At 42.8% G+C, this 12,924-nt stretch overlaps 1 protein-coding gene across 2 annotated transcripts in view; it reads left to right on the forward strand.

The window, feature by feature from the left end:
- The window catches only part of CUX2 (cut like homeobox 2), a 277,255-nt gene that overhangs the window by 224,134 nt on the left and 40,197 nt on the right, over positions 1 to 12,924 (forward strand). The window contains exons 8-11 of one of the 2 annotated variants that reach the window (XM_074205699.1): positions 3,339 to 3,415; positions 7,554 to 7,620; positions 11,725 to 11,773; positions 12,803 to 12,907. In XM_074205699.1, the coding sequence (XP_074061800.1) occupies positions 3,339 to 3,415; positions 7,554 to 7,620; positions 11,725 to 11,773; positions 12,803 to 12,907 (298 nt within the window). Of the gene's footprint in view, positions 1 to 3,338; positions 3,416 to 5,878; positions 6,789 to 7,553; positions 7,621 to 11,724; positions 11,774 to 12,802; positions 12,908 to 12,924 lie in introns of those variants that run through there. The other variant, XM_074205700.1, reaches the window with a different exon arrangement.

Here is a 12,924-nt window from a genome sequence, read left to right on the forward strand (position 1 = left end):
ACTTCTTAGCTTCTCTGCTGGCTAAGGCTTTCTTGACATGTACCTAACATGTGTTTGCCCCGTGGCTCCTGGTGCTGCTCTCTGGGAAAGATCAACAGCGAATCCCTTCTCCACAGGATGACTCTTTGAATACTTAGCTTTCTAGTAACCGTCAATCAGTAATCATTTATTGATGTTGATGTTTATCCTTCGTTCTTGAAGACCATGACATCAACTAAATGGCACAGTGGATTGAGCCTGGCCTTGGAGTCAGGGGAATGGGAATTCGAATCCAGCTTCAGACATTTGATGACACTTAGTAGCTGTGTGACCTTGAGCAAGTCACTTCATCTTGATTGCCTCCCATCCAGGGCCATCTCCAGTCTTCCTGATTCCTATCTGGCCACTGGACCAGATGACTCTGGAAGAAAGAGTGAGGCTGGTGACTTAGCACAACACCCCCCGCTCAAATCCAAGTCATATTCTTGTCATGGCAGCACCTCTCTGATGGCATGATCAATCATTTATTAAACACCTACTACACACCCTATACTAAACATCAATGTTACAAAGACATCCTCTTTTCTCTCATTATAGTCTATCTCCCTGGAGACCAAAGTCCTCAGCCACAGGTACCTCATCCTAGCCTTTAAAAGCTCCTGAGAAGTTTCTTAGAGCCTCCTTCTACCATAATAATTGCCATAGCTCACATGAATGTCATACTCTATGCTTCATAAAGTATTTTGTGTATGCCATCTCAGTTGAGCCTCAAAAACAACCCTGTGAAGTATTTTCCTCATTTTACAGATGAAAAGCTGAGGCTGAGAGAGATTAAATGACTTGCCCGGCTTCACAGCTAGCTTCTATCGGAGGCAAGATTTGAACTCAGCTCTTCCTGATTCCAAGTGCAGCACTCCAGCCACATGCATCACCTTAGTTAGCTGCTCTGTACTTCAAGACCAGTCCTAGGGTTACAAAAACAGCAAACCAGCTGCCCGCCAGGAGACCTTCATGTATTGGACAATAGTGGACAGCTCATTTCAACCTCTATTCTTTCTTTCTAACCAGCCCCGTAAGAATCCCATTATCAGCCTGCCCCAATTTTTTTGTGCTCTTTCAACTCCAGGATCATCCTATGGATCTTCTATTGTCTCTCCATCTCTCTTTCTCCCTCCCTTCCTCCCTCCTCCACTTTAGTCTCACTCCATTTCTCTCCATCTCCTTTATCTTTGTTTATCTCTGTCTCTCCCCACCCATTTCTCCTTCTCTCTCCTCTCTCTCTCCATCTCTCATCTCCTTTATTTTTGTCTATCACTCTCTCTCCCACCCCCCTTCCCCCCTCTTCCTTCTCTCCATCTCTCTCTCTGTCCCTCCCTCTGTGTCTCTCTCAATCTGTTTCTTTCTCTGTCTCTCTCCCTCCTCCTTTCTCTCTGTCTCTCTGTGTTTCTCTCCTCTCCCTCCTCCCCTTCTCTCTCCACCTGTCTCTGTTTCTGTTTCTATCTCTCTTCCATTCTCTCTCTCTCTCTCTCTCTCTCTCTCTCTCTCTCTCTCTCTCTCCCCTTCTTTCCCTCTCTTTCCATCACAAATTTTACAGAGAGATTTCCTTCTGGGCTAAGCTCCAAGGTGCACAACTTCAGCTTGGAAAGAGGTTTTTATAGTCAAGGCTATAAACCCAGGGAAATAGAGGTTTATAATGGGAATGCTGCCAGCACCTTAACTGGGGCAGCCCGAATGGTGGGCCCATAATAAGCACATAAATTTGGTAGCATAACTTCTGAATTATAGTCTTAAGTACACAGTAAAAAGGTAACAGAGCAAACCAGTGGAAATGAGATGGAGGGTGGCGAGTCCATCCACCAGGGACAGGCAGCGCCCAAAATCTAGCAGGATCCCCTATCCCAGAGGCCATCAGGACGCTCCCTAGAACCTCAGAGAGCCCCCTGTCCTTTTTCAGAGCAAAGGGGTCAAGAGATGGACTTATTATCAAGGATCACATATCTCCTCAGACTAGAGATGTTGTGAACCTCACTATCCTCTAATCAGACCACATCTAGAATGTTGAGTTCAGACCCAACCTACGTAATTTAGAGAGGACCTTAATAACCTGAAGGATGAACCACTAGGAAGATAAAGTCAATGGCTTATTGTAAGCTGGTGCATCAGTTAGAGGACTTTACTTAGAGCCAGGAAGACCTGAGTTCGAATCCTACTTCAGTCAATTAATAGCTATGTGACCCTAAGCAAGTCACTTGACTTCTGTTTGCCTTGTGAGGATTCTTGTGAGGGTCAAATGAACTGGCTATATAGTAAGAACCTAATAAAGTCTCATTTCCTTCATTCCTCTCTCAATCTCAGTTTCCCAAGTTACAAAATAGGAATAAAATGCCCATCTACTTCACAAGGTTGTGAGGATCAAATGCTATGATATAGCTGTAGATATAGATATAACACATGATAATATAAAATAATATATAATATATGATCATATATGATCATATAACACATATCATATAATATGTAAATGATCACATATAGCATATCCATAGAATATAATCATTTTATATAATGTATAATCATATTTCATATATAATCATATTTCTGATTGATTTTCTATAATAAAGTTCCTTTCAAAACTTAAAGCCAATATAGAGCTCATCATCATTATTATTGATTTTCATCAATTCTTATTAATCATTAATATTCTTAATAAAATAATTAAATTATTTTATTATTGTTATGTTAATCATTATTATAACAAATTATTTATTAAGGATTATATTATTATTCTTTAATTTGTTTGAAGGAATTGACAATGTTTAGTGTAGAGAAGAGAAGACTCAGGGGCCTATGTTGACTGACATCCAGAATGTAAAGGTCTGTCATGGAGAAGGGATTAGTGCAATCTGCTTGGCCCCCATGGGCCAAACAGGAAGCAGCAGGTGAAAATTCACAATGGGGTCAATTTAAGCACAATGTCACTAGTCTCCCTAATGATGAGAGCTGTCTCCAAGTGCAGTGAGCCCCCCTGGGCATCCTCTGGCAGAGGGTGGATGACCACATGCCCAGATGACCACCTGCCCAAGCTGTCATAGAGCAGCTCTTGTCCAGGCTTGACTTGGAAGAGATGGCTACTGAGATCCCTTCCCTCTCTGACATTTTGAGATGTGCTCATTGAGATGTGCTGGACCTGAATCAAAGGTGTCTAGTTTCCAAGACTGCCAGCCCTTGCTTCCCTATGTCTCCACCATCATGTCAGAAGCAAGAAGGCTCTGGCCCCTACTGTGACCAGGCCCCATCTAAGGCAGGGCTTAGCCCTGAACAACTCAAACCGATCTGAACCAGGATTGGTCTTTCCACAGGGGCCTACAGGAAGCACAAATCACTTTGGCTGCTAGACTGGGGGAAGCAGAAGAAAAGATCAAGATTCTACATTCAGGTACTCAAAGGGTTCTCATCAGGGTCCCCATTCAGATCCCAGGGGCCCAGGCTGGAAGCGTGGACCATGTAGGAAAAAACATGAAAATGTGTCCATACAAACCTGGAATTTTGCAGTGGGGGGACTCTAGGTGTGGGAACTCCCTCCATGAGGTAGACTAGCCACTCCTCTGTACCTCTCAGTCTTCACGAGGTACCAGCATGGGTCAAAATCAAGAAGGACTTTAGCCCAGCTCTTTCCTGGCTCCTGACCCCAAGGGCAGCTCTCTCCACCATTCTGCTTTTCTCTTCATGTCCAGATACTATCATTTTTGTTGGTACTGGACCTGTAATTTCATTGATATGAAGGATTCCCCACAAAGAAACTCCCTCTCCCATTGCAGATGGGTAATTCTGTAGCCTCACCTGGGGACTGAGAGAGTGATTTGCCTAGGGTCACACAGCCAGCCTGTGCCAAAAGAGGGACTTGAACTCAAGCATTTGACTGGGGAGAGTCACAATGCCTCTTTAAAGCTGAATGATAAAAGTAATGGACTTGGGTCAGGAAGACCTGGGGTCAAATCCTGTCTCAAATACTTACTAGCTATGTGACCCTGGGAAAGTCACTTGCCTTCCTTTAGTCTCAGTTTGCTTATCTGTAAAATGAGCATAATAATAGCACCTCCCTCCCAAGGGAGCTGGGAAGATAAAAAGGCACACAGGGTCCTTTGCTAACCATTCATCCCCATGCTAGTTAGTATGCTTCACATGAAGGACTCCCTCCACTCCCACAAAGGATCCGCTATAGCTATGGCCTATAGAAGATTCTTTGATAAATGCAGTCCCAGAAATGACTAAATGGCTCTTCTTCAGGTTTCTGCTGATTAAGCCCGAGAAAGGCATGATCCAATGTGTACTCAAGAAAAGTGTTTCCTGCTCTCATGGAAAATGGGGTGACAGTGTCACACATGGGGAGAATTCTGGACTTGTTCAGATTCTAACTGGGTGCTGGCTATGTGTTGTGTGGCTTTGGGTCTTTATGCCTCAGTTTCCCAATCCATAAAATAAGCCATTTCTGCTAAGAGTTCTCTGAGATCTATGATCCCAGGATTTTTCTCTGAACCTCAGTTTCCTTATGTAAAATGAAGACTAGATGATCATTGAGGTCCCATTCAGTCCTAAATCTGTGGTTCCTAGGCTGATGCTATATTGATTATTCCTCCTTGTTGCCTTCGCAATTGAGACACACATTCTTATGATAGAACCACAAATGGGAGATAAAAACTGAATCTGTGATCTGACTGGTATTGTGAACTCCCAGGGGAAGACACTCCCTTCATCATTACAGATCAGAACCTTCTCTGCAGCTTCTTGTCTCAAGGAGCAGAGTTATATAACAAACACAGAGTGACCCACAGCAGTATCTAAGGTAATCAGAACCAGATTAAAATGCAGTAGAGAAATAAAATAACAAAATAAATAAAAATGCAATGGAGCATAATGTTAATATGTGGTTTTCTAAGTCAATATATCATCATGGGAGATCTTTTTGACTGACTTAGTGGCCCCCATTTTTATTTGAATTTGACTTCACTGACCTAGGACTCTGAGAGATTAAATAACTTGCCTAGGGTCATACAGCCAGAATGTTAGCAGGACTTGAACACAGGTCTTCCTGGCTTGGAGGACAGCTCTCTGTCCACAATGCCCATTGCCTTGCCTTGATGATATCACTTGAGTTGAGCTTATTCTACTCTTTCCTAACCCCAGATCCATAATATAAAGCACCTGGATTCAGAGGAGAGTCAGTCAGTCAGTCAGTCAACAAACATTTATTATGTACCTACTATACTACCAGGCAATGTGCTAAGTGCTGGGGATATAAATACAAAAAAGGAAATGTGGTCTCTACTCTCAAACAACTTCTAATCTAATGGAGCAGAGAATACACACAAAAAAACTGAAGAGAAGGGAGGAGATTCGGGAAGGTACCTGGGAGGGAACATAGAGAAGTCTGAGAAATCCAAAACTAAGGCAGTCAGCTGGAAAACGAGGGAGGGGATGACTGGGCTGGGGCCCTTCCTTAAAGGGGGAGATGGGGTGTTCATGGATGTGCCTTCCAGTTAGAGGGGTAGAAGCATTATGAAAAAGAATGAGCACCAAGGCTGATTTCATCCGGTAAAATGATGAGGTTTCCTTAGGAGAGAAGTGTGTGTTTATATTGATTGATTGATTGATTGATTGATGAATTGATAAAATGATGGATGGATAGATGGATGGATGGATGGATGGATGGATGGATGGGTGGATGGATGGATGGATGGATGGATGGATGGATAGATGGATGGGTGGATGGATGGATGGATGGATGGATGGATGGATGGATGGATGGATGAACGGATGGATGGACTGATGGATGGATGGACGGATGGATGGATGGATGGATGGATGCACATGTATATAAGTATATATTCACATTTGTATTTATTTATGACTATATATCTTTTCAGCTTGAAAAGATGTCAGCAGGAATTCAGATCATAGGATCATAGCTCTGAAACTAGAAGGGACCTCAGAGGTCATCTACCTCAAACCCCTAATTTTGCAAACTAAGAAACTGAGGCCTGGAAGCAATGAATGACTTTGAGCTCCCACAGATAGTAGAATCACAGATGATAGTAGCAATAAAAAGCTCCTAGATTTAGAAATAGAAGTGAACTCAGAGGGAACTAGTTTAACGCTTTTGTTTTATAGATGAGGAAATTGAAGTCTCTGGGGATTTAAGTAACTTGACCAAAGTCACTTATGATATGGTGGAGGGTTTGGAAAAGGGGAAGTGGGGATTTGGTTACCAGATTACTCTTTGAGCAAAAGGAAAGAAGTCCTAAAGATTCAAGGAAGCAGATTTAGGACCATTTAAAAAAGGGAGTCTGTAGAAATTCCTCACTTAAAGATATGTCTGACGAATAACTCCAAATGAACAAATGAGAGATTTTTTTACCTCTGAAAGACCTAATGTAGGGGGGATTTTAAGAAGGATTTGGAGGACCTTGTGCATAATAGAGAGATTGTGGGACATTGAGAAAAATGAAAGATGTTAAAGAAACCAAGGTCGTGTCCATAACCTTCTGCGATGACATCATAAAAGATAAAGCTTCCATTCTTTCCCCACTTAACCCTTCACCCTTAGAGCTCCTCAGCCTGTTTATCAAGGACCCAGGACCACTGGCCCAGAGAGCAGGGCAGGCTCTGTTGTCAAAGGATACAGCTGTCACTGCCTTTGTAACCTAGAGCCATCCGTGGACCCTGTCCTCAAGTATCTCTGATGGACAAGACTTTTCCCAGAGCCACACACTCACAGGGAGACACAAATACAAACAGAGAAAGCCTCCCAAGTAACCATATTCCCCAGAGCCACTCACTCCCATCTATGTGGTCAGCTTTACAGCCACAGTTTAAGAACCAGGCCAGAGGTCTGGCATCTCCCTGTTTGTATTTGCTCTTCATGGACAGCCACATAGAGAAGAGGCAGTCTGGTGCTGGGAGCTTGGAGCCCTGCATTCAAAGCTTGATTTTGACACTGCCTGTGTGTCCTTCCAGTTATTCACTCTCTCTAGGCCTCAGTTTCTTAATGCGTAAAACAAGGGGATGGGAAAGGGATTGTGCTAGATGGCTTTTGGGGATCCTTTTCATCTAAATCTCTAATCTCAAGGTGTTTTAGTGTTCGTATTAGGAATATTGGCGCCAACTATTGTCTTTGTGGTAGAGTCATTTCCAAAAAGATTTTTCCCTCTGCAGAGGCAGCTGGGTTAGCTTAGTGGGTAGAACTCGGGCCAGGAAGAACTGAATTCAAATTTTATGTCAGACAGTGAATAGCATGTTGGCCACAGGCCAGTCATTTACCAAGTCACTCTCTGCTTCAATTTTCTCATCCATAAAATGGGTTTGAGGAGGTATTGCGGAGGATGTCAGTGATTTCTAAGTTCCTTTCCAGTTATGAATCTATAGTCCTGATTACAGAGTGTCCTACTGTGGGAACGAGAAGTTGCCCTCATGCTGGGAGGACACCACTCGTCATCAATCCACTGGTCTCTTCCTCTGGGCTCCATGAGAGGGCAGGCTTGCTGACTCACTGTGTCCTTTTTTTTCTTGATGGGCAGCGCTAAAGGCCACACAGACGGAGCTACTGGACCTACGGTGTAAATATGATGAAGAGGCAGCATCCAAGTAAGTGAGCACTTTGGGTCTCCCCGTCTGTCTTCTCCCTGACCTGGTGGGGAGGGGCCAGGGTTCAAGCAATGCGACCAGGTCAGGTTAAAGAGAGGAAACACTTGGCAACCCAATCCTGTCAGATTTCACCCATCTCCTGGGCCAGCATGGACCATGGGTATAACCCAGTGGAGATGAACAGGTGGTGCAATAGCTAGAGCTTTGAACTTAGAGGCAGAAAACCTAATTCAAATCCTGCCTCATTTATTGTGTGTGTGACCCTGAGTGGGTCCCTTTACTGCTCTCAACCTCAGCTTCCTCATCAGTAAAATGGAGATAATAATATTACCTGCTTCACAGGTTGTTGTGAGGATAAAATGAGACAACACATATAAAGTGCCTTGCAAACATCAAACTCCTACATAAATATGAGCTATGATGTATTTATTATGTAGAATATGTAATAATAAATTATAACAGTAATAATAAATTAATACAGGGTTATGCCAGCCTTTTATGATGAATGAGCTCTAGCTTCTTGACCCCCGTTAAACACATCCCTTTTCTCTGGCACCATATTACTGAGCCCTTGCCTTAAGTTGGCCAGAGAATGAAATTATAGCAAATTCTGCCCCAAGTACTTATTACCACGTGGCCATGGATAGGTCACTTCCCTTTCAAAAGCCTCAGCTTCTTCACCTATAAAATGAGAGGGTGGGCTCAGTCACCTCTGAGGCCCCTTCTAACTCTGGATTTCTGATCCCCAAGACTTCTCTCTCCCTTCAACCACCCAGTAAGACACTAGACATGCAAGTACCAAGAAGAAAAGCATTCCTTTGCACAAGGAGTTTTCATCCTTATGGGAGAGACATAAAAGTATAGCAAGAAGATAGATACTATACATATAAAATATCTATATCTATAGATCTATTTCAGTTTTTCAGTTATGTTCAACTCTTCATAATCTTATTTGGGGCTTTCTTGGCAGAGATACTAGAGTGATTTGCCATTTCCTTCTCCATTCATTTTACAAGGGAGAAAACTGAGGCAGAGTGACTTACCTGGGGTCACACAGTTAGGAAGTGTCTGAGGCTGGATTTAAACTCAGGTCATTCTGAATCCAGGGCCAGCACTTTATCCACTGCACCTTCTATCTGCCCATCACATAGCTATAGATAGATAGATAGATAGATAGATGGATATGGATATGGATATGGATATGGATATGGATATAGATATAGATATAGATATAGATATAGATATAGATATAGATATAGATATAGATATAGATATAGATATAGATATAGATATAGATATAGATATAGATATAGATGATAGAGATAGAGATAGAGATAGAGATAGGTATAGGTATAGGTATAGGTATAGAGATAGAGATATAGAGATATAGAGATATAGAGATAGATATAGATATATAGGTATATAGGTATATATAGATATATATAGATATGGGGATATTTCTATTTTATATGAATACATAATAATAGAGAGATAAATATAGATATGATAGATATAACTTATAGATAATATAGATAGTTATATAGATATTATAGATAGATATCATGTGGGCATTATATAGATAGAGAGTTGGATGGATAGATAGAAAGATGGATAGATGGAAAGATAGACAGAGGTAGATAATATATGCAGTAGTTTTACCAAAGCAATTTGAGAGGGAGGGGACCAATGACCCCCCCAAGTCAAAGTTTGAGAGTTTGAAGGGATCACAGTGATCTTGTAGTCTAACCCATATACAAAAAGCATCTCTACCACCACATACCCAACCTACAGTCATTCCAAACTGTCTTCTTCACTGCTAAAACCAATACCCCTATTCCAAGCCCCTTCTTTCCTCCAGGATCCCATTTTTCCCCCTTCATTCCACACTCACCGTGTCTTGTCACTCCAAGGCTCTTGTGCTAAGATGCCAGAGCAGGTGTCCTCAAGAGCATAATGCAGGAGCATCCCAGAACCTTGCAGACTCACGGATTATCCAATGGATGGATGGATGGATGGATGGATGCCTGAATGGTACACTCACCCACTTTGGTGTGTGCTGACTGCGAAGCGTTAGCTGGGGTTGAACTGACTCCTTCACTTCATTAAATGTACATTTGCTGCTCTTATTTTTGTTGGGAAGATGCCATCTATTTTTACGAGGCAGGAACATCTCCTGCCTCCCTTTGGCACCCACCAGTATCCTCTGCTGCCAAACACTTACAGCTGTTCAAATGTTTTGCCAGTCTCACAAACACACGGCAACAGAATTTTCATTCACATTATGCAACACAGAAAGAACACTTAATCATATAATACCAAAACAGATGTTCTTGGATAATTTGATATGCCATTCGTACAACGTGGAGTTGTAAATTATCTTGCCTTTGATCAGGGCTTGAAGCTTCAACTGGGGGAGAGTGAGAAGTAAAGTGGTCAGGTCAGGTCAAGGAGAAAAGGGTTGGGAAACCCTAGCCTCCTCCTTCCACTAGGGCCTACCTGGCTGCCACCAACTCTTCCTCTTCCTCCTTCTCTCCCTCCTCATCTTTTTTTCCTCCTCTTCTTCCTCCTCCTCCTTTACCTCTTTCTCTTCCTTTTTTCTTCTCCCTCTTCCTCATCCTCCTGCTCTTCTTTCTTCTCCTTCTCTTTTTCTTCCCCAAGGTTCACCAATGTTGCTATTGAAGTATAAATCCACCATGGCCCTATATCTTGCCACAAGAACCAAGAAGTCAACTTAAGTGCCAAACCCTAGAGCCAAGGCAGCCAAAAAAAAGGGTCCCCCCCCACACATTAGAGTCAATAAACTGGCTTTCTAGTCCCTGAATTCAGCTCTCTATCTCTCATCTCCCTACTTTTACACAGGCTGTACCTCACACCTGGAATTCCCTCCCTCCTTCCTGCCTCTTCTTGGGTCCTTCTCTTCCTTTACAATTCATCTCTTAGGCCATCTATATTCTTATCCCCTTTGTTATGTTGTTAGGACTTACTTGCTCAGCACAGTACAATGGGTTAAAGACTACCAGATTTGAGGTCAGAGGACCTGAGTTCAAATTGTACATCTTCCACTTCCAGGGCAGTCATTTAAACTCTCTGGGCCTAGGTCTCCCCATCTGTAAAATTATTATCTCTTCTGTCCCTTAGCAATTTCCCCCTTATTCATTCCTAATGATTCTTCCTCTCAGTGTCTCCCCATGGCATCTTGGTGACACCTATCTTCAGCCTCAGCATGCTGACAAATAGTCTTTTCTCACCAATGTTATATCAGGTTTTTTTTTTTTGCTTTCTTTACTTTCTTCTTGTACATCTTCACAATAGTGCATTCTAAGATTCATTTGAAAGTTGTTGTGAGCTCACATAAGTAATTATTTATGTTAATGGCTTATCTTCTTATTGGACTATATTCTTCATGAGGGGAGAGATTCAACTCAATTCAAGAAACTCAACCTCTATTGGGGGGGTTGGGGGGAAAACAAGGCATACAACTTGTAAATAGGTAAATAAAGTCATCATTTATTCAGCCAACATGTATAAGGCTCCTTCTATATCCCAGGTACTATACTGGCACCACAGAAACAAAGACAAAAATAAAAATTCTTTCCTTCAAAGAATTTACTTGCCATATGAGGACTCTGCACAGTAAACCCTTCACAAATGGTGGGTTGGGACTGGAGGTGTGGGAAGGAAGGCGGGGTTGTGTGTTTTGGTTTTCTTTTGTTTATTTTAGGATTAGGAAGGAAGCAAATTCCTCTGCCTTCACCATTCTAGCTTGCTCCTTTTATCAACCCAGGGAGGAAAGTTACCTAGACAGTCTAGTTTTCCAGATAGGGAGCCAGGCTCAAGTGAGAGCCCTTTCCTTATAGGCCAAGCACCAAGTTACTCTCCAGGCTTAGTGCCAGAACACCCTCCTTCCCCTGCAGAATGATGCCTGGCCCCAGGGGGTACCTTTTGTCTGACCACGTGGATGAGAGAGATGGAAGAGTCTAATCCTATCTAGTTCCTCAACTCTTTCCTTGATAATAACTTCCAGGAGATGCAGGGAGGGTGGGAACTAGGTCCCTCACTTTCACCCTGGAAACCCTCTTTCATGGCTTCTCTTTTTTGTCTCAGGGCAGATGAAGTAGGAATGATCATGACCAACCTGGAAAAGGCCAATCAGGTAAGAAGACCAAGAGTGGACAAAAAAGACCGATTTCCTTCCCTTTTGTCTCTTAATTTGTTCTGTAAGGAAGGTAGGGTTGATAGCATAGATGACCAGCTCCCACCAAAAGGCAATATGGTGGAGAGGATAGAACTAGGGACTTGTAATCAAAATGTTTTGAGTTATTCTCAAGTCATGACTGACTCTTTGTAACCCCATTTAGGGTTTTCTCAGCAAAGACATAAGAGTGGTTTCCATTGCCTTTCAGTTCATCTTATAGATGGGGCAACTGAGGCAAAGAGGGCTAAATGATCTTCCCAGAGTCACACTGATAGTAAGTGTCAGAACTAAGGTCTTCTTGACTATCCACTGAACCACCAGCTGCCTCTGATACTTGCTCTGTTTCCTGATATGTAAAATGAGATATCTTTCCTACCTCTCAATCTAAAATACATGAGTACTGGATTTGGATTCAAGAGGCCTTGCTTTCTAATCCCCCCTCAGAGTTTTGTAAACTATGACCATAAGTCATTTCTTCTTCCTGAGCCTCATTTTTTTCCATCTATAAAATGGGGGAGGGGTATAATAATAGCACCTTTTCATAGGATTGTTCTGTGGGTCAAATGAGATAAACTTTGTAAACATTGAAAAGTTATATAAAGTTGGCTAGTATCATTACTGCTGTTGCTAATGCCACCATAGGGAGGGAGAGGAAGACTGTTAGGGGAAAGTGGGGGCTCAGAGATGCCAGGCCATCAGCATTGTGGCCTCCTTCCTGAGTCTTCCAAGTGGACAAAGGTCAGAGCATGGGATGAGGGAAGAATACTCTGAAATCCACCCCAGAAAGCTAGGGAATAGAGGGAGAACTGGGAGGAACCTAACAACTGGAGTGATACGGTCACGGTTCCCGTCAGTTCAACATCTGGGTTCAGAATGAAGCTAGGTGAAGGTCCTGTTATGTAACTTTGCACAGCTGTAGCCGCTGATCTCTCCCCATCTCCCCTCCCTGCCCTACCATTGCTTCTCCTGCCTTCTTCCTTCCTCCAGAGAGCTGAGGCAGCCCAGAGAGAAGTGGAAAGTCTGCGGGAACAGCTGGCATCTGTCAATAGCTCCATTCGCCTGGCATGTTGCTCTCCCCAAGGACCCAGCGGGGTAAGGATGGAGAAGTG

This window comes from Macrotis lagotis, chromosome X (genome assembly GCF_037893015.1).
Source record: "Macrotis lagotis isolate mMagLag1 chromosome X, bilby.v1.9.chrom.fasta, whole genome shotgun sequence".
NCBI lineage: Eukaryota > Metazoa > Chordata > Mammalia > Peramelemorphia > Peramelidae > Macrotis > Macrotis lagotis.